This window comes from Manis pentadactyla, chromosome 7, assembly GCF_030020395.1.
Source record: "Manis pentadactyla isolate mManPen7 chromosome 7, mManPen7.hap1, whole genome shotgun sequence".
NCBI lineage: Eukaryota > Metazoa > Chordata > Mammalia > Pholidota > Manidae > Manis > Manis pentadactyla.
The window spans coordinates 55,905,529-55,927,565 of NC_080025.1; the positions used below are offsets into that span (position 1 = coordinate 55,905,529).

The following is a 22,037-nucleotide window of genomic DNA, read 5'->3' on the forward strand; positions in this document are numbered from 1 at the left end:
AAAAAAAAAAGTTGCCCCCCATTCATTTTTTGTTCATTTATTCTTTTAAATATTAATTGAGAATTTGCTAGGTTCCAGGCAACTATAACAATAGGCTGAGCTCCTACCCTTGTGGAATTTGGAGGTATATTTAATTAAGCCTATTTTATTGAAAACAGATATCCTCATTCATTCATTCATTTGTTCAGTCAATCAAATAGTAGTTGAAAATTTGTTAGGTATCAGGCACCTGTGAACAATAGACAAATCAGTGTTCTTATGGAACTCAAGTTCTAGGTGGGGAAATAGACAAAAAAAAAAAGTACAAATAGGAAACTTTAGGTATTTGTAAGTCCTAAGAAAAATAAAATGCATAATGGGGTGGAGAAAGGGGAACGCCTTATTAGCTATGATGGTCGGGGGGATGACTTTTTGAGAAGATGACACTTGAACTGAGATCTGAATAATTAGAAAGAGCCACCATGTGAAGATCTGGGGAGAACAGTGTTGTCAGCTGAGAGACCAATAAATGGGAAGGCCGGAATTAGCTTGCCATGTGTAAAGTGCATAGAGAGGGCCACTATGACTGGACTTTAGTGAATGAGGGAGAGAATTATAGATGAGGTTCTTGGAAAAGAATTTTGATTTTCATTCTAAGTGCAATGGTAAACCATTGGGGGGCTTTAACTAGGGGTATTTTCTGACAAGGTTAATTGTCTAAAAAATTTTCTTTGGTGAAAGGCTCTATAGGCAAGCAAGGGTGGAATCAGGGATATCATTTAAAAGTTATTAGAGTAGAAGTTGATGGTGCTTTGGATTAGAGTGGTGGATGTTAAGAAAGAGAGAGAGAAATGGATGGAATAAAACAGGGCAGAGCTGATAGGATTTGTTGATGGGAGATGAAAGGGCTCTGGAAAAAGTCACCAAGAGTGATTCCTAAGATTTTAGTCTGAAAAATTGGATAGATGATGGTATTAGTAACTGAAATGGATTAGACTGGAGAGCATTATGATTTTGATACGACAAGGGTAGGGCAGAAATTATCTTGGGTATCTTAAATTTGACATAAGATAGTTCGGGGCTAGCGATTTCTATGTGTATGTGTATGTGTGTGTGTATGTACATAGATAGGCAGATGTAAAGCAGATCAATGTACACGTATGTACATATGTATGTATAAATAAATGTATATGTGTGTACAAATCAGTATTTTATTGAACAGGTAGTATTTAAAACATTGGGATTGAATGAAATCCCTAAGTGAGATTGTAGATGGAGAAGAGAATATGACTGAGGATAAAATCTTGGAGTTCTTGGAGCATGCAGAGATTTAACAGAGAAGTAGGAAAAACTGAGATAGGAGGAAACACATGGAGTGTGATGACTTCAAAGCCTAGAGAAAATAATGTTTTGGGTAAGGATTATTGTAATTATGTCATGAATTTCTGAGAGAATGAATGAGGTAAACACAGAATTGAAAATAGAATTTGGCACCTTAGAGATTTCTGGTTACCTTAAGATCTGTTGAGGTATTAGGTATAAAAATTTATGAGAGTGGATCGTGGAGAGAATTAGATGTAAGGAAGTGATGATAACGAGTAAGGGCAGTTCAGTCTTGCAGATTTAAAGCCAATGAACCATAAAAACAGCAGAAAAATGGAAATCCTCAGACCCAGAGGGGTTTCCACTGGACTGAGCCATATTAAGGCATATTTGTATGGTGATAGGAATATTTAGTCTAAAATTACTTAATCTAATGTATGACAACATTCTATACTTAAATTTATTTAGAATACTTTGTTTCAAAAGTACAACTATGCCAGTTGAATATAGAAATTACGGATTTTAAAGAATGGCTTTCAAAGTAAACAAATCTGTAATAATGGAAAGCCTATTTTTATGCATATAGAATAGTGTAATTTAAGATATGTCATCCTGAAAATATATTTACAATTTTGTAAAAAGTTCTTTATCATGTTGTATATGTAGAGAGTAAAGGCAATAATATACTTGTTCATGTTTATTGTTTATTTAGCACATAATAAATTAATTCAACAAATTTTTATAGACTACTTGTCATGGGAAGTAGTCTGAATTAGGCCGTGGTCATACTGTAGTGAAAGGAAAATATACTTACCCTACCTCCAGTAATTTATAGTCTAGTGAGAGAGTACAATGTTAAAATAGATACACAAGTACATATGTAACTACCTAATGTAATTAGTGCCATGTAGAAAATGTATGCTGTAAAAAAAACAACAACTAGAGAATCTAAGTTAGTTGAGGGATCTGTTAGTAATTGTTTATGTTAAGCAAGGCTTGAAATGAATAGTAGGGATTTGTCCAGTAGGAGCCTGGGGTGGGGGTGGGGATTGGAGAGAGTGTGGTAGGCAGAGTACACCAGGTACCAGGCAGAGTAGCCAGGTCAGGCAGGGCCTTGTAGACCAAGATGTGGACTTGAGTTTTAACATAGGAGTGAAGCAGATACTGTGGAATGGTTTTTAGCAGAGGAATGTGGTGATAGAATTTTCACTTTTAAAGATCTCTCAGGCTTCCTTTTTTGTAATTGTAGTATAACACATATTAACATTAAATTTACCATTTTAAAGTATATAATTCAGGGGCATTAATTACATTTACAATGTTATGCAATAACAATATTGCATAACTATCTAGTTCCAGAACTTTTTTTTTATCATCCAAAAAAGAAACCCTATACCCATTAAGCAGTCACACATCTTTAGTGGATGAAGGATTAGAAGGGGAAACTAGTAGTTAGAGGCTTTTACAATAATAAAGTAAAAGGTATTGGTTGCTTAGATTACTATGGTGGCAGAAAATTTTCAAACTTTTCTATATATATGTTGTGTATGTATTAACATTTTTTTTTTTACCCAATTTGAGCCCTTGTAAATTTGTCAAGTAATGTAAGCTGTTATTTTTTCCTAGGTGTTCTTCAGATGATGCAGACAAGAATTGGGGCTTTACAGGGAGCTGTTGATAGGTATTGTTGTCATTTTGTAAATAAGTGGAATGGAAAGATTTTTATCCATTGATATTTTGAAGATGATTTTATCGTTACTCCTCTTTATTTTTCCTTTAGGATGAAAGCAAAAATTGTTGAGCCATATAATAAAATAGTATCCCGTACTGCACAACTAGCAAGACTTCAGGTAGGTTCTCACTTCTCATTTCCTTATACTTTATTATTCATTTTGTTTATCACTTTTATAAGTGGACAAATTTCAAGAGAATTCTGAGGAAATAGGGGAATAGAGAGAAAAGGAAAAAAAATACTAATAAGCTTTAAAATAAGATACCTAGTTAGAAAATACAAATCTAAACTGCTATTCAAATGTATATTTCCACTGTTATCATTGCAATGTATGATCATTTACTAACTTTTTGAAACTCAGAATTATTTCTTTTATAGAGGAACAGGAAGAAACCTAACATTTATTAAATTCTTAACAGTTTGCTATGATCAAACGTAAGGAACCCAAACTTTTAACTTGTGCTATTAACAGTGCTTATGCATTAGGAAATTTAGTTTTTGCTACAGTTTAGTGATTCTGAAGCTCTATGAAATACACAAAATATTTTATTTTCCATATAATTTTCATAATTATTCAAAAATGATTTGCCCCTAGCTGGATGCCCCTAGATGTAGATTGTTTCAGACTGTCATAATAATTGTAGGTACCACTGCTGTGAATAATTTTATACCTATAGCTTTTCCCCACTTTGGATTATTTTCCTAGGAAATCTGGTAATTTTGTACTCCATTTTACAAAGGCAAAGTAAAATCCTCTTTTATTTATTTATTTATTTGTTAATTTTATTTTTTATTAAGGTATTATTGATACACACTCTTATGAAGATTTCACATGAAAAAACAATGTGGTTTTTAAGATCTCTCAGGCTTCCTTTTTTGTAATTGTAGTATAACACACATTAACATTAAATTTACCATTTTAAAGTATATAATTCAGGGGCATTAATTACATTTACCCATTTAATTACATTACTACATTTACCCATATTATCAAGGCCCCACCCATACCCCAATGCAGGCACTGTCCATCAGTGTAGTAAGATGACAGAGATCCACTATTTGCCTTCTCTGTGCTATACTGTTTACCCCGTGATCCCCCACACCATGTGTAGTAAACATAATACCCCTCAATCCCCTTCTCCCTCCCTCCCCACCCGCCCTCCCACACCCCTCTCCTTTGGAAACCGCTAGGTCCTTCTTGGAGTCTCTGAGTCTGCTGCTATTTTTTCCTTCAGTTTTGCTTCATTGTTATACTCCACAGATGAGGGAAATCATTTGGCACCTGTCTTTCTCCACTTAGCTTATTTCACTGAGTATAATGTCCTCCAGTTCTATCCATGTTGGTGCAAATGGTAGGATTTGTATCTTTCTTATGGCCAAATAGTATTCTATTGTGTATATGTACCACATCTTCCTTATCCATTCATCTACTGATGGACACTTAGGTTGCTTCCATATCTTGGCTATTGTAAGTAGTGCTGCGATAAACATAGGGGTGCATATGTCTTTTTGAATCTGGGAAGTTGTGATCTTTGGGTAAATTCCAAGGAGTGGGATTTCTGGGTCAAATGGTATTTCTACTTTTAGTTTTTTGAGGAACCTCCATATTGCTTTCCACAATGGTTGAACTAGCCAACATTCCCACCAGCAGTGCTGGAGGGTTCCCATTTCTCCGCATCCTCGCCAGCATTTGTTGTTCTTAGTCTTTTCGATGCTGGCCATCCTAACTGGTGTGAAGTGATATCTCATTGTGGTTTTAATTTGCATTTCCCTGATGACTAGTGATGTGGAGCATCTTTTCATGTGTCTGTTGGCCATCTGAATTTCTTCTTTGGAGAACTGTCTCTTCATTTCCTCTGCCCATTTGTTAATCGGGTTATTTGCTTTTTGGATGCTGAGACATGTAAGTTCTTTATATATTTTGGATGATAACCCTTTGTTGGATATGTCATTTACAAATATATTCTCCCATATTGTAGAATGCCTTATTGTTCTGTTGATGGTGTCCTTTGCCGTACAGAAACTTTTTAGTTTGATGTAGTCCCAAGAGTTCATTTTATTGCTTTTGTTTCCCTTTCTTGAGGAAATGCATTCAGGAAGAAGTTGCCCATTCTTATATTCAGGGGATTTTTGCCCATGTTGTCTTCTAAGAGTTTTATGGTTTCATGACTTACATTCATGTCTTTGATCCATTTCGAGTTTACTTTTGTATATGGGTTAAACAATAATCCATTTTCATTCTCTTGCATGTAGCTGTTCAGTTTGCCAACACCAGCTGTTGAAGAGGCTGTCATTTCCCCACTGTATGTCCATGGCTCCTATATTAATTGACCATATATGGTTGGGTTTATATCAGGGCTCTCTAGTCTGTTCCATTGGTCTGTGGGTCTGTTCTTGTGCCAGTACCAAATTGTCTTGATTACTGTGGCTGTGTAGTAGAGCTTGAAGTTGGGGAGCATAATCCCCCAGCTTTATTCTTCCTTCTCATGATTGCTTTGGCTATTCGGGGTCTTTTTGTGGTTCCATATGAATTTTAGAACGATTTTCTCTAGTTCGTTGAAGAATGCTTTTGGTATTTTGATAGGAATTGCTTTGAATCTGTAGATTGCTTTAGGCACAGTGGCCATTTTGACAATATTAATTCTTCCTATCCATAAAATCCTCTTTTATTTCTCTCATTACTTTTTTTTTTTTTTTAAATAATTATTTTTTATTGAAGGGTAGTTGACGCACAGTATTACATTACATTAGTTTCAAGTGTACAACACAGTAGTAGAACATTTATATACATAATTCTAGGTTCCAGCTATCACCCTACCAAGCTGTTACAATATCTTGACTATATTCCTTATGCTATACATTACATCCCGGTTACTTATTTACTTTACCATTGGAAGTCTGTCCTTTTTTTTTTTTTTTTTTTGTGAGGGCATCTCTCATATTTATTGATCAAATGGTTGTTAACGACAATAAAATTCTGTATAGGGGAGTCAATGCTCAATGGACAATCATTAATCCACCCCAAGCCTAATTTTCGTCAGTCTCCAATCTTCTGAGGCATAACAAACAAGTTCTTACATGGAGAACAAATTCTTACATAATGAATAAGTTACATAGTGAACAGTACAAGGGCAGTCATCACAGAAACTTTCGGTTTTGCTCATGCATTATGAACTCTAAACAGTCAGTTCAAGTATGAATACTCATTTGGTTTTTATACTTGATTTATATGTGGATACCACATTTCTCTCTTTATTATTATTATTTTTAATAAAATGCTGAAGTGGTAGGTAGATACAAGATAAAGGTAGAAAACATAGTTTAGTGTTGTAAGAGAGCAAATGTAGATGATCAGGTGTGTGCCTGTAGACTATGTGTTAATCCAAGCTAGACCAGGGCAATAAAACATCCACGTATGCAGAAGATTTCTCTCAGAACAGGGGGGGTGAGGTTCTAAGCCTCACCTCTGTTGATCCCCAATTTCTCACCTGATGGCCCCCCTGCGACTGTGCCTGTCTTAGGTTGTTCCTCCCTTGAGGAATCTTACCCGTCTCTGGCTAACCAGTCATCTTCCGGGGCCATACAGGGAAATGTGAAGTTGGTAAGTGAGAGGGAAGCCTTATTGTTTGAAAAGGTTAGCTTTTTACTTCTTTGCATATTTATGCCCTGTGGCTTCTATGCCCAGCATTTGTCTTGAGGTATCTTTACCACTTGGAAGAATTATGATACTCGGTAAATTTGATATGAGGCACGAATTCTATTTAAGGGTTGTAATTAGGAAGGAAGAAGAAAAGCTATAGAAGTAGCAGGCGGAAGAGAACATGGGAAGATTGATTATTTCTTTGACATATCTTCTTGTAGAGTACTTCAGCATGAATAGGTTTTAAGCTACTACTTAAATTGCGCACACACATTAACATAATAGGAGTATAGTTACATAACCAAAGCATATCTGTAATTACCAGCCATCTCCAGTGAAACCAAGTAAACCAGTTAGGCACCTTAGGCATTTGTGAAAACTTATCTATGACATGGTGGATATTGTCCAACTGGACTTGAACAGTCTGAGAGAAATCAGACAAATTAAAACAACCCATTCCTGGGGACTGTTCACATGCCATATGTTCTTTTAACAGTAAATAGTCTGTAGTTGTAAGACTTTGGAGCGCTACAATTTGCACTTCTCCAAATTCTTGGTTGAGTTCCAACAGTATAGATCCAGTCAAATTTGTTGTTTTACTGTATGCACAGGCCAGCTTAGATATCTCCTTCCTCATTCCCATGGCAAGTCCAGGAACTGGTGGGATGAGTGCATCTACAGCTGTAGCAGTGCGTGGATCTTTGTTGGGGTTTTTTGATGATCATCTTCTGGCATGAGTCTTCCAGAGAGTGCAGATGTTGGAAGTTCTTTTTCATATCGTATCTTAGTTCATTTTCGGGGTAGCCCAATAAGGCTTTGATCCTCTGTATAAACACAAACAGACCCTTTGCCTACACTTTTATATGCCCTTTATACCCTTGTGTAGAACTCGTTGGAGGTTACCACACAGGAACTGCCCTTTTTTTTTTTTTTCTTTGTTTTTGGTATCACTAATCTACACTTACATGACAAATATTATGTTTACTAGGCTCTCCCCTATACCAGGTCTCCCCTATAAACCCCTTTACAGTCACTGTCCATCAGCATAGCAAAATGTTGTAGAATCACTACTTGCCTTCTCTGTGTTGTACAGCCCTCCCTTTTCTCCTACCCCCCCCATGCATGTTAATCTTAATACCCCCCTACTTCTCCCCCCCTTATCCCTCCCTACCCACCCATCCTCCCCAGTCCCTTTCCCTTTGGTACCTGTTAGTCCATTCTTGAGTTCTGTGATTCTGCTGCTGTTTTGTTCCTTCAGTTTTTCCTTTGTTCTTATATTCCACAGATAAGTGAAATCATTTGGTATTTCTCTTTCTCCGCTTGGCTTGCTTCACTGAGCATAATACCCTCCAGCTCCATCCATGTTGCTGCAAATGATTGGATTTGCCCTTTTCTTATGGCTGAGTAGTGTTCCATTGTGTCTATGTACCACATCTTCTTTATCCATTCATCTGTTGATGGACATTTAGGTTGCTTCCAATTCTTGGCTATTGTAAATAGTGCTGCAATAAACATAGGGGTGCATCTGTCTTTCTCAAACTTGATTGCTGCGTTCTTAGGGTAAATTCCTAGGAGTGGGGATTCCTGGGTCAAATGGTAAGTCTGTTTTGAGCATTTTGATGTACCTCCATACTGCTTTCCACAATGGTTGAACTAACTTACATTCCCACCAGCAGTGTAGGAGGGTTCCCCTTTCTCCACAGCCTCGCCAACATTTGTTGTTGTTTGTCTTTTGGATGGCAGCCATCCTTACTGGTGTGAGGTGATACCTCATTGTAGTTTTAATTTGCATTTCTCTGATAATTAGCGATGTGGAGCATCTTTTCATGTGTCTGTTGGCCATCTGTATTTCTTTTTTGGAGAACGGTCTGTTCAGTTCCTCTGCCCATTTTTTAATTGGGTTATTTGTTTTTTGTTTGTTGAGGCGTGTGAGCTCCTTATATATTCTGGACGTCAAGCCTTTATCAGATGTGTCATTTTCAAATATATTCTCCCATACTGTTGGGATCCTTCTTGTTCTATTGATGGTGTCTTTTGCTGTACAGAAGCTTTTCAGCTTAATATAGTCCCACTTACTCATTTTTGCTGTTGTTTTCCTTGCCCGGGGAGATATGTTCAAGAAGAGGTCACTCATGTTTATGTCTAAGAGGTTTTTGCCTATGTTTTCTTCCAAGAGTTTAATGGTTTCATGGCTTACATTCAGGTCTTTGATCCATTTTGAGTTTACTTTTGTATATGGGGTTAGACAATGGTCCAGTTTCATTCTCCTACATGTAGCTGTCCAATTTTGCCAGCACCACCTGTTGAAGAGACTGTCATTTCGCCATTGTATGTCCATGGCTCCTTTATCAAATATTAATTGACCATATACGTCTGGGTTAATGTCTGGATTCTCTAGTCTGTTCCATTGGTCTGTGGCTCTGCTCTTGTGCCAGTACCAAATTGTCTTGATTACTAGGGCTTTATAGTAGAGCTTGAAGTTGGGGAGTGAGATCCCCCCTACTTTATTCTTCTTTCTCAGGATTGCTTTGGCTATTCGGGGTCTTTTGTGTTTCCAAATGAATTTTTGAATTATTTGTTCCAGTTCATTGAAGAATGTTGCTGGTAGTTTCATAGGGATTGCATCAAATCTGTATATTGCTTTGGACAGGATGGCCATTTTGACGATATTAATTCTTCCTAGCCACGAGCATGGGATGAGTTTCCATCTGTTAGTGTCCCCTTTAATTTCTCTTAAGAGTGACTTGTAGTTTTCAGAGTATAAGTCTTTCACTTCTTTGGTTAGGTTTATTCCTAGGTATTTTATTTTTTTTTATGCAATTGTGAATGAAGTTGTTTTCCTGATTTCTCTTTCTGTTGGTTCATTGTTAGTATACAGGAAAGCCACAGATTTCTGTGTGTTGATTTTGTATCCTGCAACTTTGCTGTATTCTGATATCAGTTCTAGTATTTTTGGGGTGGAGTCTTTAGGGTTTTTTATGTACAGTATCATGTCATCTGTAAATAGTGACAGTTTAACTTCTTCTTTACCAATCTGGATTCCTTGTATTTCATTGTTTTGTCTGATTGCCGTGGCTAGGACCTCCAGTACTATGTTAAATAACAGTGGAGAGAGTGGGCATCCCTGTCTAGTTCCCGATCTCAGAGGAAACGCTGTCAGCTTCTCGCTGTTCAATATAATGTTGGCTGTGGGTTTATCATAGATGGCCTTTATTATGTTGAGGTACTTGCCCTCTATTCCCATTTTGCTGAGAGTTTTTAACATGAATGGATGTTGAACTTTGTTAAATGCTTTTTCAGCATCTATGGAGATGATCATGTGGTTTTTGTCTTTCTTTTTGTTGATGTGGTGGATGATGTTGATGGACTTTCCAATGTTGTACCATCCTTGCATCCCTGGGATGAATCCCACTTGGTCATGGTGTATGATCCTTTTGATGTATTTTTGAATTCGGTTTGCTAATATTTTGTTGAGTATTTTTGCATCTACGTTCATCAGGGATATTGGTCTGTAGTTTTCTTTTTTGGTGGTGTCTTTGCCTGGTTTTGGTATTAGGGTGATGTTAGCTTCGTAGAATGAGTTTGGGAGTATCCCCTCCTCCTCTATTTTTTGGAAAATTTTAAGGAGAATGGGTATTATGTCTTCCCTGTATGTCTGATAAAATTCCGAGGTAAATCCATCTGGCCTGGGGGTTTTGTTCTTGGGTAGTTTTTTGATTACCGCTTCAATTTCGTTGCTGGTAATTGGTCTGTTTAGATTTTCTGTTTCTTCCTGGGTCAATCTTGGAAGGTTATATTTTTCTAGGAAGTTGTCCATTTCTCCTAGGTTTCCCAGCTTGTTAGCATATAGGTTTTCATAGTATTCTCCAATAATTCTTTGCATTTCCGTGGGGTCCGTCGTGATTTTTCCTTTCTCATTTCTGATACTGTTGATTTGTGTTGACTCTCTTTTCTTCTTAGTAAGTCTGGCTAGAGGCTTATCTGTTTTGTTTATTTTCTCAAAGAACCAGCTCTTGGTTTCGTTGATTTTTGCTATTGTTTTATTCTTCTCAATTTTATTTATTTCTTCTCTGATCTTTATTATGTCCCTCCTTCTGCTGACCTTAGGCCTCATCTGTTCTTCTTTTTACAATTTCGATAATTGTGACATTAGACCATTCATTTGGGATTGCTCTTCCTTTTTTAAATATGCTTGGATTGCTATATACTTTCCTCTTAAGACTGCTTTTGCTGCGTCCCACAGAAGTTGGGGCTTAGTGTTGTTGTTGTCATTTGTTTCCATATATTGCTGGGTCTCCATTTTGATTTGGTCATTGATCCATTGATTATTTAGGAGCGTGTTGTTAAGCCTCCATGTGTTTGTGAGCCTCTTTGCTTTCTTTGTACAGTTTATTTCTAGTTTTATGCCTTTGTGGTCTGAAAAGTTGGTTGGTAGGATTTCAGTCTTTTGGAATTTTCTGAGGCTCTTTTTGTGGCCTAGTATGTGGTCTATTCTGGAGAATGTTCCATGTGCACTTGAGAAGAATGTATATCCCGCTGCTTTTGGATGTAGAGTTCTATAGATATCTATTAGGTCCATCTGCTCTACTGTGTTATTCAGTGCTTCCGTGTCCTTACTTATTTTCTGCCCAGTGGATCTATCCTTTGGGGTGAGTGGTGTGTTGAAGTCTCCTAGAATGAATGCATTGCGATCTATATCCCCCTTTAGTTCTGTTAGTATTTGTTTCACATATGCTGGTGCTCCTGTGTTGGGTGCATATATATTTAGAATGGTTATATCCTCTTGTTTGACTGAGCCCTTTATCATTATGTAGTGTCCTTCTTTATCTCTTGTTACTTTCTCTGTTTTGAAGTCTATTTTGTCTGATATTAGTACTGCAACCCCTGCTTTCTTCTCACTGTTGTTTGCTTGAGGTATGTTTTTCCATCCCTTGACTTTTAGTCTGTACATGTCTTTGGGTTTGAGGTGAGTTTCTTGTAAGCAGCATATAGATGGGTCTCGCTTTTTTATCCATTCTGTTACTCTGTGTCTTTTGATTGGTGCATTCAACCCATTAACATTTAGGGTGACTATTGAAAGATATGTACTTATTGCCATTGCAGGCTTTAAATTCGTGGTTACCAAAGGTTCAAGGTTAGCCTCTTTAGTATCTTACTGCCTAACTTAGCTCGCTTATTGAGCTGTTATATACACTGTCTGGAGATTCTTTTCTTCTCTCCCTTCTTGTTCCTCCTCCTCGATTCTTCATATGTTGGGTGTTTTGTGCTGTCCTCTTTCTAGGAGTGCTCCCATCTAGAGCAGTCCCTGTAAGATGTTCTGTAGAGGTGCTTTGTGGAAAGCAAATTCCCTAAGTTTTTGTTTGTCTGGGAATTGTTTAATCCTACCGTCATATTTGAATGATAGTCGTGCTGGATACAGTATCCTTGGTTCAAGGCCCTTCTGTTTCATTGTATTAAATATATCATGCCATTCTCTTCTGGCCTGTAGGGTTTCTGTTGAGAAATCTGACGTTAGTCTGATGGGTTTCCCTTTATAGGTGACCTTTTTCTCTCTAGCTGCCTTTAACACTCTTTCCTTGTCCTTGATCTTTGCCATTTTAATTATTATGTGTCTTGGTGTTGCCCTTCTTGGATCCTTTCTGTTGGGGGTTCTGTGTATTTCCGTGGTCTGTTCGATTACTTCCTCCCCCAGTGTGGGGAAGTTTTCAGCAATTATTTCTTCTAAGATACTTTCCATCTCTTTTCCTCTCTCTTCTTCTTCTGGGACCCCTATAATAAGGATATTTTTCCTTTTGGATTGGTCACACAGTTCTCTTAATATTGTTTCATTCCTGGAGATCCTTTTGTCTCTCTCTATGTCAGCTTCTATGCGTTCCTGTTCTCTGATTTCAATTCCATCAATGGCCTCTTGCATTCTATCCATTCTGCTTATAAACCCTTCCAGAGTTTGTTTCATTTCTGCGATCTCCTTTCTGGCATCTGTGATCTCCTTCCGGACTTCATCCCATCTCTTTTGCGTATTTCTCTGCATCTCTGTCAGCATGTTTATGATTCTTATTTTGAATTCTTTTTCAGGAAGACTGGTTAGGTCTGTCTCCTTCTCTGGTGTTGTCTCTGTGATCTTTGTCTGCCTGTAGCTTTGCCTTTTCATGGTGATAGGAATAGTCTGCAGAACTGGGACGAGTGACGGCTGGAAGGACTTCCTTTCTTGTTGGTTTGTGGCCGTCCTCTCCTGGGAGAACAGCGACCTCTAGTGGCTTGTGCTGCGCAGCTGCGCGCAGACAGGGTTTCTGCTTCCTGCCTGGCTGCTATGGAGTTAATCTCCGCTGTTGCTGTGGGCGTGGCCTGGCTCGGGCAGCTACTCCAAAATGGTGGAGTCGCGTTGGAGCAGGAGCTGCTGGGAGACTATTTATCTCCGTAAGGGGCCTCCCTGCTCCCTGCAGCCCAGGGGTTAGGGTGCCTAGAGATCCCGGATTCCCTACCTCTGGATTAAGTGACCCGCCCTGCCCCTTTAAGACTTCCAAAAAGCATCCGCCAAAACAAAACAATGACCATCAAAAAAAAAAAACGAAAAAAAACCGATTTTTAAATTAAAAAAAAAAAACGTTTTTAATAAAAAAAAAAAAAAAAAAAGAGGTGTTCGTTCGTTTTTCTTTATTCTCCGGTGACAGCCTCAGGCCTCTTCTCACCGGTCTTTCTGCCCTTTTTCCCTAGTATTGGGGTCCCTATCCCTTTAAGACTTCCAAAAAGCGCTCGCTAAAACAAAACAGCAAAAAAGCAAAAAAAAAAAAAATGGTCATGCGCTTTTCTTATGTCCTCTGTCGCCCAGCCTCCAGTGCCTGCTCACTGTTCTTGCTGCCCTGTTTTCCTAGTATCAAGCGCCCTGCACTCTGGCCCGGATGGCTGGGCTGGGTGCTCGGCAGTCCTGGGCTCCGTCTCCCTCCCGCTCTGCCTGCCCTTCTCCCGCCGGGAGCTGGTTGGAGGGGCGCTCGGCTCCCCCGGGGCCGGGGCTTGTATATTACCCCCTTCGCGAGGCGCTGGGTTCTCTCAGGTGCGGATGTGGTCTGGATATTGTCCTGTGTCCTCTGGTCTTTATTCTAGGAACGGTTGTCTTTGTTATATTTTCATAGATATATGTTGTTTTGGGAGGAGATTTCCGCTGCTCTACTCATGCCGCCATGTTCCGCCCCTCCTCTCATTACTTTTTTATGTTTTACTAATGTAACCTGAGGACCTAATACTGCCCTATCATTTGTTTTTTATTTTATGTATCTTTTATTAGCAACATCTTTCCCTTCTCCCTGTTCTCCTTGGTGATCTTACTAATTATTCTGTCAACATTCTATCCTTTCCTCATTGTTTTTCTTATTTCTTGTTATTTTTTCTACAATCTTAACTGTTTCGTCCATGTCTCTTCCCCTGCGCTCAACTTTAATAATCTGGTTTATAATATATAATGTCTGTTGTGTGCCAAACCTTTGGGTATCACAGATAATCTTGATTTCTTTCTTCACTTCATTTCTCATCATCAGACCTTGCTCTGCTCCTGACACTGGCCTGAGACTCTGGTGCTGGAGGCATCCTTGTATCTGTGGAGCCCTCTTTCAAATAGCTGATAGTAGAGTAGAGGAGACTACAGAGTGTTCTGTATATGCTCAGTGCCTTACTTGTGTTATCTTATTTATCTCTGAGAATAATCCTAAGAGATTGTTTTATAGACAGATATTGAAAGTTTTCCATCATTTTACTTTGAGCCTATTTTTGTCTTACTAAGTGCATTTCTTAAGACAGCATATAGCTGGGTCTTACAAAATCTGCTTTTTTAGTTGAGATACTTAGAACTTTTATATTCAATGTGGTTATTGATATGGTTAGGTTTAAATCTTACCCGTTTTCTATTTGTCCTATTTGTTCTTTGTTCACTTTTTCCTCTTTTCTGCCTTGTTTTGGGTTGAGTACTTTTATGATTCCATTGACTTCCTTTGTTGGCTTATTAGCTTTTTTTTTTTTTTTTAATTTTACTGATTTCTCTAGCATATATAGTATACATTTTAACTTCTCAGTGTACGTTTATTATACCACTTCACATGTAGGTATAGGATCCTTACTTTTATTTCTTCCTTCCCAGCTTTTGTGCTATTGTAATTTTACTTTTACAGGTTATAAACCTTACAATATATTGTTGTGATGTTTAAACAGTCACTTATCTTTTAAAGAGATTGAAAAGAAAATCTTGTATATTTACCTATGCGTTACCATGTTTTTCTTTGATTAAATCCATATTCCTAGGTGGCATCATTTTCCTTGTGCTCTAAGAACTTCTTTTAACATTTCTTGTAGTGTGATCTGTTGGTATATTCTTTCATCTTTTTTAATGTCTAAAAAAGTCTATTTCATCTTTGATTTTGAAAGATATTTTTTGCTAGACATAGAATTCTAGGTTAAATGTTGTTTTCAGTACGTTACAGGTACTGTTTGATATCTTCTCATTTGCATTGTTTCCTGTGAGAAATGTGCCTTTATCTTTGTTTCTCAGTACATGACATATTTCTTCCCATCACTCTGTTTTTAAGATTTCACTTTATCATTGTGTTTTGAGCCATCAGATTATGACATGTTTTGGCATAGTTTATGTGTATGTGTGTGTGTGTGTATGTATGTTTATAGTTTATTGACCTTCTTGGATCTGGTAGTTGAAAATTTTCACCAAACATGGAAAATTAATGGCCATTATTTTTCCAAAATTTTTGTTCTGTCCTTTTTCTTTACCTTCCTTTGAGAACTACATTTAGAAATGTGTTAGGCATCTTCAAAGTGTCCCACAGATCACTGGATGCCCTGTTCTTTTTTTTTTTTTTTTTTTCCTTCACAGTTGTCTTTTTCCTGTGTATTTTATTTTGGATATTTTCTATTGCTTTGTCTTCAAGTTCATTAATCTTCTCTTCTGTACTGTCTCATCTGCCCCTAATCTTGTTCAGTATATTCTTTAATGTCTTTGCTAATTTAGAGTGTGATGGTCACAGTCCTGTTTTAGAACATTTCCATCATGGCAAAAAGATCACTCATGTCTGTTTGCTGTTGTCTTACTACATTTAGGCTGATATAACTAAATACTGTAGACTGGGTGGCTTGTAAACTACAGAACTTTACTTCTCACAGTTTTATTTCAGCAAGAAGTCCAGATCAAGGTGTCCTCATGGTTGCATCCTGCTGAGGGCCTTCCTCTGGGTTGCAGATAGTCATTTTCTGTATCCTCAAATTGTAGAGAGGGTGGGAGAGCTTGTTGGTGTTCCTTTTTAAAGGGTCCTGATCCATTCATGAGGGCTTCTTTTTCATGACCTAATTACCTCCTAAAGGTCCACTTCTTTATACTGTCACACTAGGATTAGGATTTCAACATAGGAGTTGTAACCTTCAGCTGATTCCATCTGTCAGTCCCTGTTCCAATCTCTAGTCCTAGGCAACAACTAGTCTTTTCTGTCTCTATAGATTTGCCTTTTCTGGTCATTTCGTATAAGTGGAATCATGCATGATACCGTTTTTTGTGTCTGCAACTTTCACTTTGCATAATGCCCTTGAGGTTCATCCATATTGCAGAATGTCATCAATAATTTATGTTTTTTAATTGCTGAATACTATTCTATTTTATGGATGTACTGAATATTGTTTATCCATTCACCAGCTGATGAACATTTGGATTGTTTCCAGTTACTGGCTTTTTTGAATAATGCTGCTCTGAACATTTGTTTACATGTATTTGCATGGACCTATGCTTTCATTCCATTAGATTTATAAAAATGAAATTGCTGTTTTGTATGATAAGTTTAATTTTTAGGAGCTATCATATTGTTTTCCAAAGTGCCTGTACCATTTTATATTCCCACCAGCAATGTATGAAGGTTCCAGTGTCTACATAGCCTCACCAATGGTAACTTGTTATTGTTTCTTTTTTGATTATGGCTATTCTAGTAGGTGTGCAGTATTATCTCATTATGGCTTTAGTTTACATCTCTTAAGTGACTAATGATATTAAGCATCTTTTCAGTGCTTATTAGTCATTAGTATATCTTCTTTAATCTATTCAGTCTATTCATATCTTTTAGCCATTAGGATTGTGCCTGATAGTGTATTTTATCTGTAGGTTAGTTTGGGGGAGAACTGACATCTTGACAACATTGAGTGTTCCAATTTAAGTATGGTATATCAACTCTTACATCTTTAATTTCAGCAATATTTTGTTTTGTTGCAAAATGATATTTAAAAAAATTTTTTTATTTTCCTATTATTCATTGCTATTTTATAGTGATGCTTTTGATTTTCAAAAATTGACTCTATAAAGGAACTTACGAGGGATTTTTTTTTTTTTAAAAACTGTTTATTAAGGTATTATTGATATACACTTTTTTTTTTTTTTTTTTAAATTTAGGTATGTATATTGTATTAAGAGAAATATACATTTTATCATAAACAGCACTTCATTGAATATTCTTTTAACTAGATATTTGTGCTTTTGGATACATTTCCAGAATTGGACCTGTTGAGGGCCAAGGATAGATGCTTATAACAGTTTAAAATTTTGTAATAGATTTTTTTTTTTTAAATAATTATTTTTTATTGAAGGGTAGTTGACGCACAGTATTACATTACATTAGTTTCAAGTGTACAACACAGTGATAAAACATTTATATACATAATTCTAGGTTCCAGCTATCACCCTACCAAGCTGTTACAATATCTTGACTATATTCCTTATGCTATACATTACATCCCGGTTACTTATTTATTTTACCATTGGAAGTCTGTCCTTTTTTTTTTTGTGAGGGCATCTCTCATATTTCTTGATCAAATGGTTGTTAACGACAATAAAATTCTATATAGGGGAGTCAATGCTCAATGTACAATCATTAATCCAACCCGAGCCTAATTTTCGTCAGTCTCCAATCTTCTGAGGCATAACAAACAAGTTCTTACATGGAGAACAAATTCTTACATAATGAATAAGTTACATAGTGAACAGTACAAGGGCAGTCATCACAGAAACTTTCGGTTTTGCTCATGTATTATGAACTATAAACAGTCAGTTCAAATATGAATAGTCATTTGGTTTTTATACTTGATTTATATGTGGATACCACATTTCTCTCTTTATTATTATTATTTTTAATAAAATGCTGAAGTGGTAGGTAGATACAAGGTATAGGTAGAAAACATAGTTTAGTGTTGTAAGAGAGCAAATGTAGATGATCAGGTGTGTGCCTGTAGACTATGTGTTAATCCAAGCTAGACAAGGGCAATAAAACACCCACGTATGCAGAAGATTTCTCTCAGAACAGGGGGGGTGAGGTTCTAAGCCTCACCTCTGTTGATCCCCAATTTCTCACCTGATGGCCCCCCTGCGACTGTGCCTGTCTTAGGTTGTTCCTCCCTTGAGGAATCTTACCTGTCTCTGGCTAACCAGTCATCTTCCGGGGCCATACAGGGAAATGTAAAGTTGGTAAGTGAGAGAGAAGCCTTACTGTTTGAAAAGGTTAGCTTTTTACTTCTTTGCATATTTATGCCCTGTGGCTTCTATGCCCAGCATTTGTCTTGAGGTATCTTTACCACTTGGAAGAATTATGATACTCGGTAAATTTGATATGAGGCACGAATTCTATTTAAGGGTTGTAATTAGGAAGGAAGAAGAAAAGCTATAGAAGTAGCAGGCGGAAGAAAACATGGGAAGATTGATTATTTCTTTGACATATCTTCTTGTAGAGTAACTTCAGCATGTATAGGTTTTAAACTACTAATTAAATTGCGTACACACATTAACATAATAGGAGTATAGTTACATAACCAAAGCATATCTGTAATTACCAGCCATCTCCAGTGAAACCAAGAAAACCAGTTAGGCACTTTAGGCATTTGTGAAAACTTATCTATGATATGGTGGATATTGTCCAACTGAACTTGAACAGTCTGAGAGAAATCAGACAAATTAAAACAACCCATTCCTGGGGAATGTTCACATCCCTTATGTTCTTTTAACAGTAAATAGTCTGTAGTTGTAAGATTTTGGAGCGCTACAATTTGCACATCTCCTAATTCTTGGTTGAGTTCCAACAGTATAGATCCAGTCAAATTTGTTGTTTTACTGTATGCACAGGCCAGCTTAGATATCTCCTTCATTCCCATGGCAAGTCCAGGAGCTGGTGGGATGAGTGCATCTACAGCTGCAGCAGTGCATAGATCTTTGTTGGGGTTTTTTGATGATCATCTTCTGGCATGAGTCTTCCAGAGAGTGCTGATGTTGGAAGTTCTCTTTCATATCGTATCTTAGTTCATTTTCAGGATAGCCCAATTAGGCTTTGATCTTCTGTATAGACGCAAACAGACCCTTTGCCTACACTCACATATGCCCTTTATATACTTGTGTAGAACTCATTGGAGGTTACCACACAGGAACTGCCCTTTTTTTTTTTTTTTTTGCTTTGTTTTTGGTATCACTAATCTACACTTACATGACGAATATTATGTTTACTAGGCTCTCCCCTATACCAGGTCTCCCCTATAAACCCCTTTACAGTCACTGTCCATCAGCATAGCAAAATGTTGTAGAATCACTACTTGCCTTCTCTGTGTTGTACAGCCCTCCCTTTTTCTCCTACCCCCCCATGCATGTTAATCTTAATACCCCCTACTTCTCCCCCCCCTTATCCCTCCCTACCCACCCATCCTCCCCAGTCCCTTTCCCTTTGGTACCTGTTAGTCCATTCTTGAGTTCTGTGATTCTGCTGCTGTTTTGTTCCTTCAGATTTTTCTTTGTTCTTATATTCCACAGATAAGTGAAATCATTTGGTATTTCTCTTTCTCCGCTTGGCTTGTTTCACTGAGCATAATACCCTCCAGCTCCATCCATGTTGCTGCAAATGATTGGATTTGCCCTTTTCTTATGGCTGAGTAGTGTTCCATTGTGTCTATGTACCACATCTTCTTTTTTTTTTTTTTTTTTTTAATAATTATTTTTTATTGAAGGGTAGTTGACGCACAGTATTACATTACATTAGTTTCAAGTGTACAACACAGTGGTAGAACATTTATATACATAATTCTAGGTTCCAGCTATCACCCTACCAAGCTGTTACAATATCTTGACTATATTCCTTATGCTATACATTACATCCCGGTTACTTATTTATTTTACCATTGGAAGTCTGTCCTTTTTTTTTTTTTTTTTTGAGGGCATCTCTCATATTTATTGATCAAATGGTTGTTAACGACAATAAAATTCTGTATAGGGGAGTCAGTGCTCAATGCACAATCATTAATCCACCCCAAGCCTAATTTTCGTCAGTCTCCAATCTTCTGAGGCATAACAAACAAGTTCTTACATGGAGAACAAATTCTTACATAATGAATAAGTTACATAGTGAACAGTACAAGGGCAGTCATCACAGAAACTTTCGGTTTTGCTCATGCATTATGAACTCTAAACAGTCAGTTCAAATATGAATACTCATTTGGTTTTTATACTTGATTTATATGTGGATACCACATTTCTCTCTTTATTATTATTATTTTTAATAAAATGCTTAAGTGGTAGGTAGATGCAAGATAAAGGTAGAAAACATAGTTTAGTGTTGTAAGAGAGCAAATGTAGATGATCAGGTGTGTGCCTGTAGACTGTGTGTTAATCCAAGCTAGACAAGGGCAATAAAACATCCACGTATGCAGAAGATTTCTCTGAGAACAGGGGGGGTGAGGTTCTAAGCCTCACCTCTGTTGATCCCCAATTTCTCACCTGATGGCCCCCTGCGACTGTGCCTGTCTTAGGTTGTTCCTCCCTTGAGGAATCTTACCCGTCTCTGGCTAACCAGTCATCTTCCGGGGCCATACAGGGAAATGTGAAGTTGGTAAGTGAGAGGGAAGCCTTATTGTTTGAAAAGGTTAGCTTTTTACTTCTTTGCATATTTATGCCCTGTGGCTTCTATGCCCAGCATTTGTCTTGAGGTATCTTTACCACTTGGAGGAGTTATGATACTCGGTAAATTTGATATGAGGCACGAATTCTATTTAAGGGTTGTAATTAGGAAGGAAGAAGAAAAGCTATAGAAGTAGCAGGCGGAAGAAAACATGGGAAGATTGATTATTTCTTTGACAAATCTTCTTGTAGAGTAACTTCAGCATATATACGTTTTAAGCTACTACTTAAATTGCGCACACACATTAACATAATAGGAGTATAGTTACATAACCAAAGCATATCTGTAATTACCAGCCATCTCCAGTGAAACCAAGAAAACCATTAAGGCACCTTAGGCATTTGTGAAAACTTATCTATGATATGGTGGATATTGTCCAACTGAACTTGAACAGTCTGAGAGAAATCAGACAAATGAAAACAACCCATTCCTGGGGACTGTTCACATGCCATATGTTCTTTTAACAGTAAATAGTCTGTAGTTGTAAGAGTTTGGAGCGCTACAATTTGCACTTCTCCAAATTCTTGGTTGAGTTCCAACAGTATAGATCCAGTCAAATTTGTTGTTTTACTGTATGCACAGGCCAGCTTAGATATCTCCTTCCTCATTCCCATGGCAAGTCCAGGAACTGGTGGGATGAGTGCATCTACAGCTGTAGCAGTGCGTGGATCTTTGTTGGGGTTGTACCACATCTTCTTTATCCATTCATCTATCGATGGACATTTAGGTTGCTTCCAATTCTTGGCTATTGTAAATAGTGCTGCAATACACATAGGGGTGCATCTGTCTTTCTCAAACTTGATTGCTGCGTTCTTAGGGTAAATTCCTAGGAGTGGGATTCCTGGGTCAAATGGTAAATCTGTTTTGAGCATTTTGATGTACCTCCATACTGCTTTCCACAATGGTTGAACTAACTTACATTCCCACCAGCAGTGTAGGAGGGTTCCCCTTTCTCCACAGCCTCGCCAACATTTGTTGTTGTTTGTCTTTTGGATGGCAGCCATCCTTACTGGTGTGAGGTGATACCTCATTGTAGTTTTAATTTGCATTTCTCTGATAATTAGCGATGTGGAGCATCTTTTCATGTGTCTGTTGGCCATCTGTATTTCTTTTTTGGAGAACGGTCTGTTCAGTTCCTCTGCCCATTTTTTAATTGGGTTATTTGTTTTTTGTTTGTTGAGGCGTGTGAGCTCCTTATATATTCTGGACGTCAAGCCTTTATCGGATGTGTCATTTTCAAATATATTCTCCCATACTGTTGGGATCCTTCTTGTTCTATTGATGGTGTCTTTTGCTGTACAGAAGCTTTTCAGCTTAATATAGTCCCACTTACTCATTTTTGCTGTTGTTTTCCTTGCCCGGGGAGATATGTTCAAGAAGAGGTCACTCATGTTTATGTCTA

General features: G+C 37.5%; 1 protein-coding gene across 1 annotated transcript in view; it reads left to right on the forward strand.

Annotated features, from left to right (window-relative positions):
- Positions 1–22,037, forward strand: part of COG5 (component of oligomeric golgi complex 5) — a 397,019-nt gene that overhangs the window by 23,096 nt on the left and 351,886 nt on the right. The window contains exons 4-5 of the mRNA XM_036918977.2: positions 2,929–2,983; positions 3,083–3,152. Of these exons, the coding sequence (XP_036774872.2) occupies positions 2,929–2,983; positions 3,083–3,152 (125 nt within the window). The remainder of the gene's footprint in view (positions 1–2,928; positions 2,984–3,082; positions 3,153–22,037) is intronic.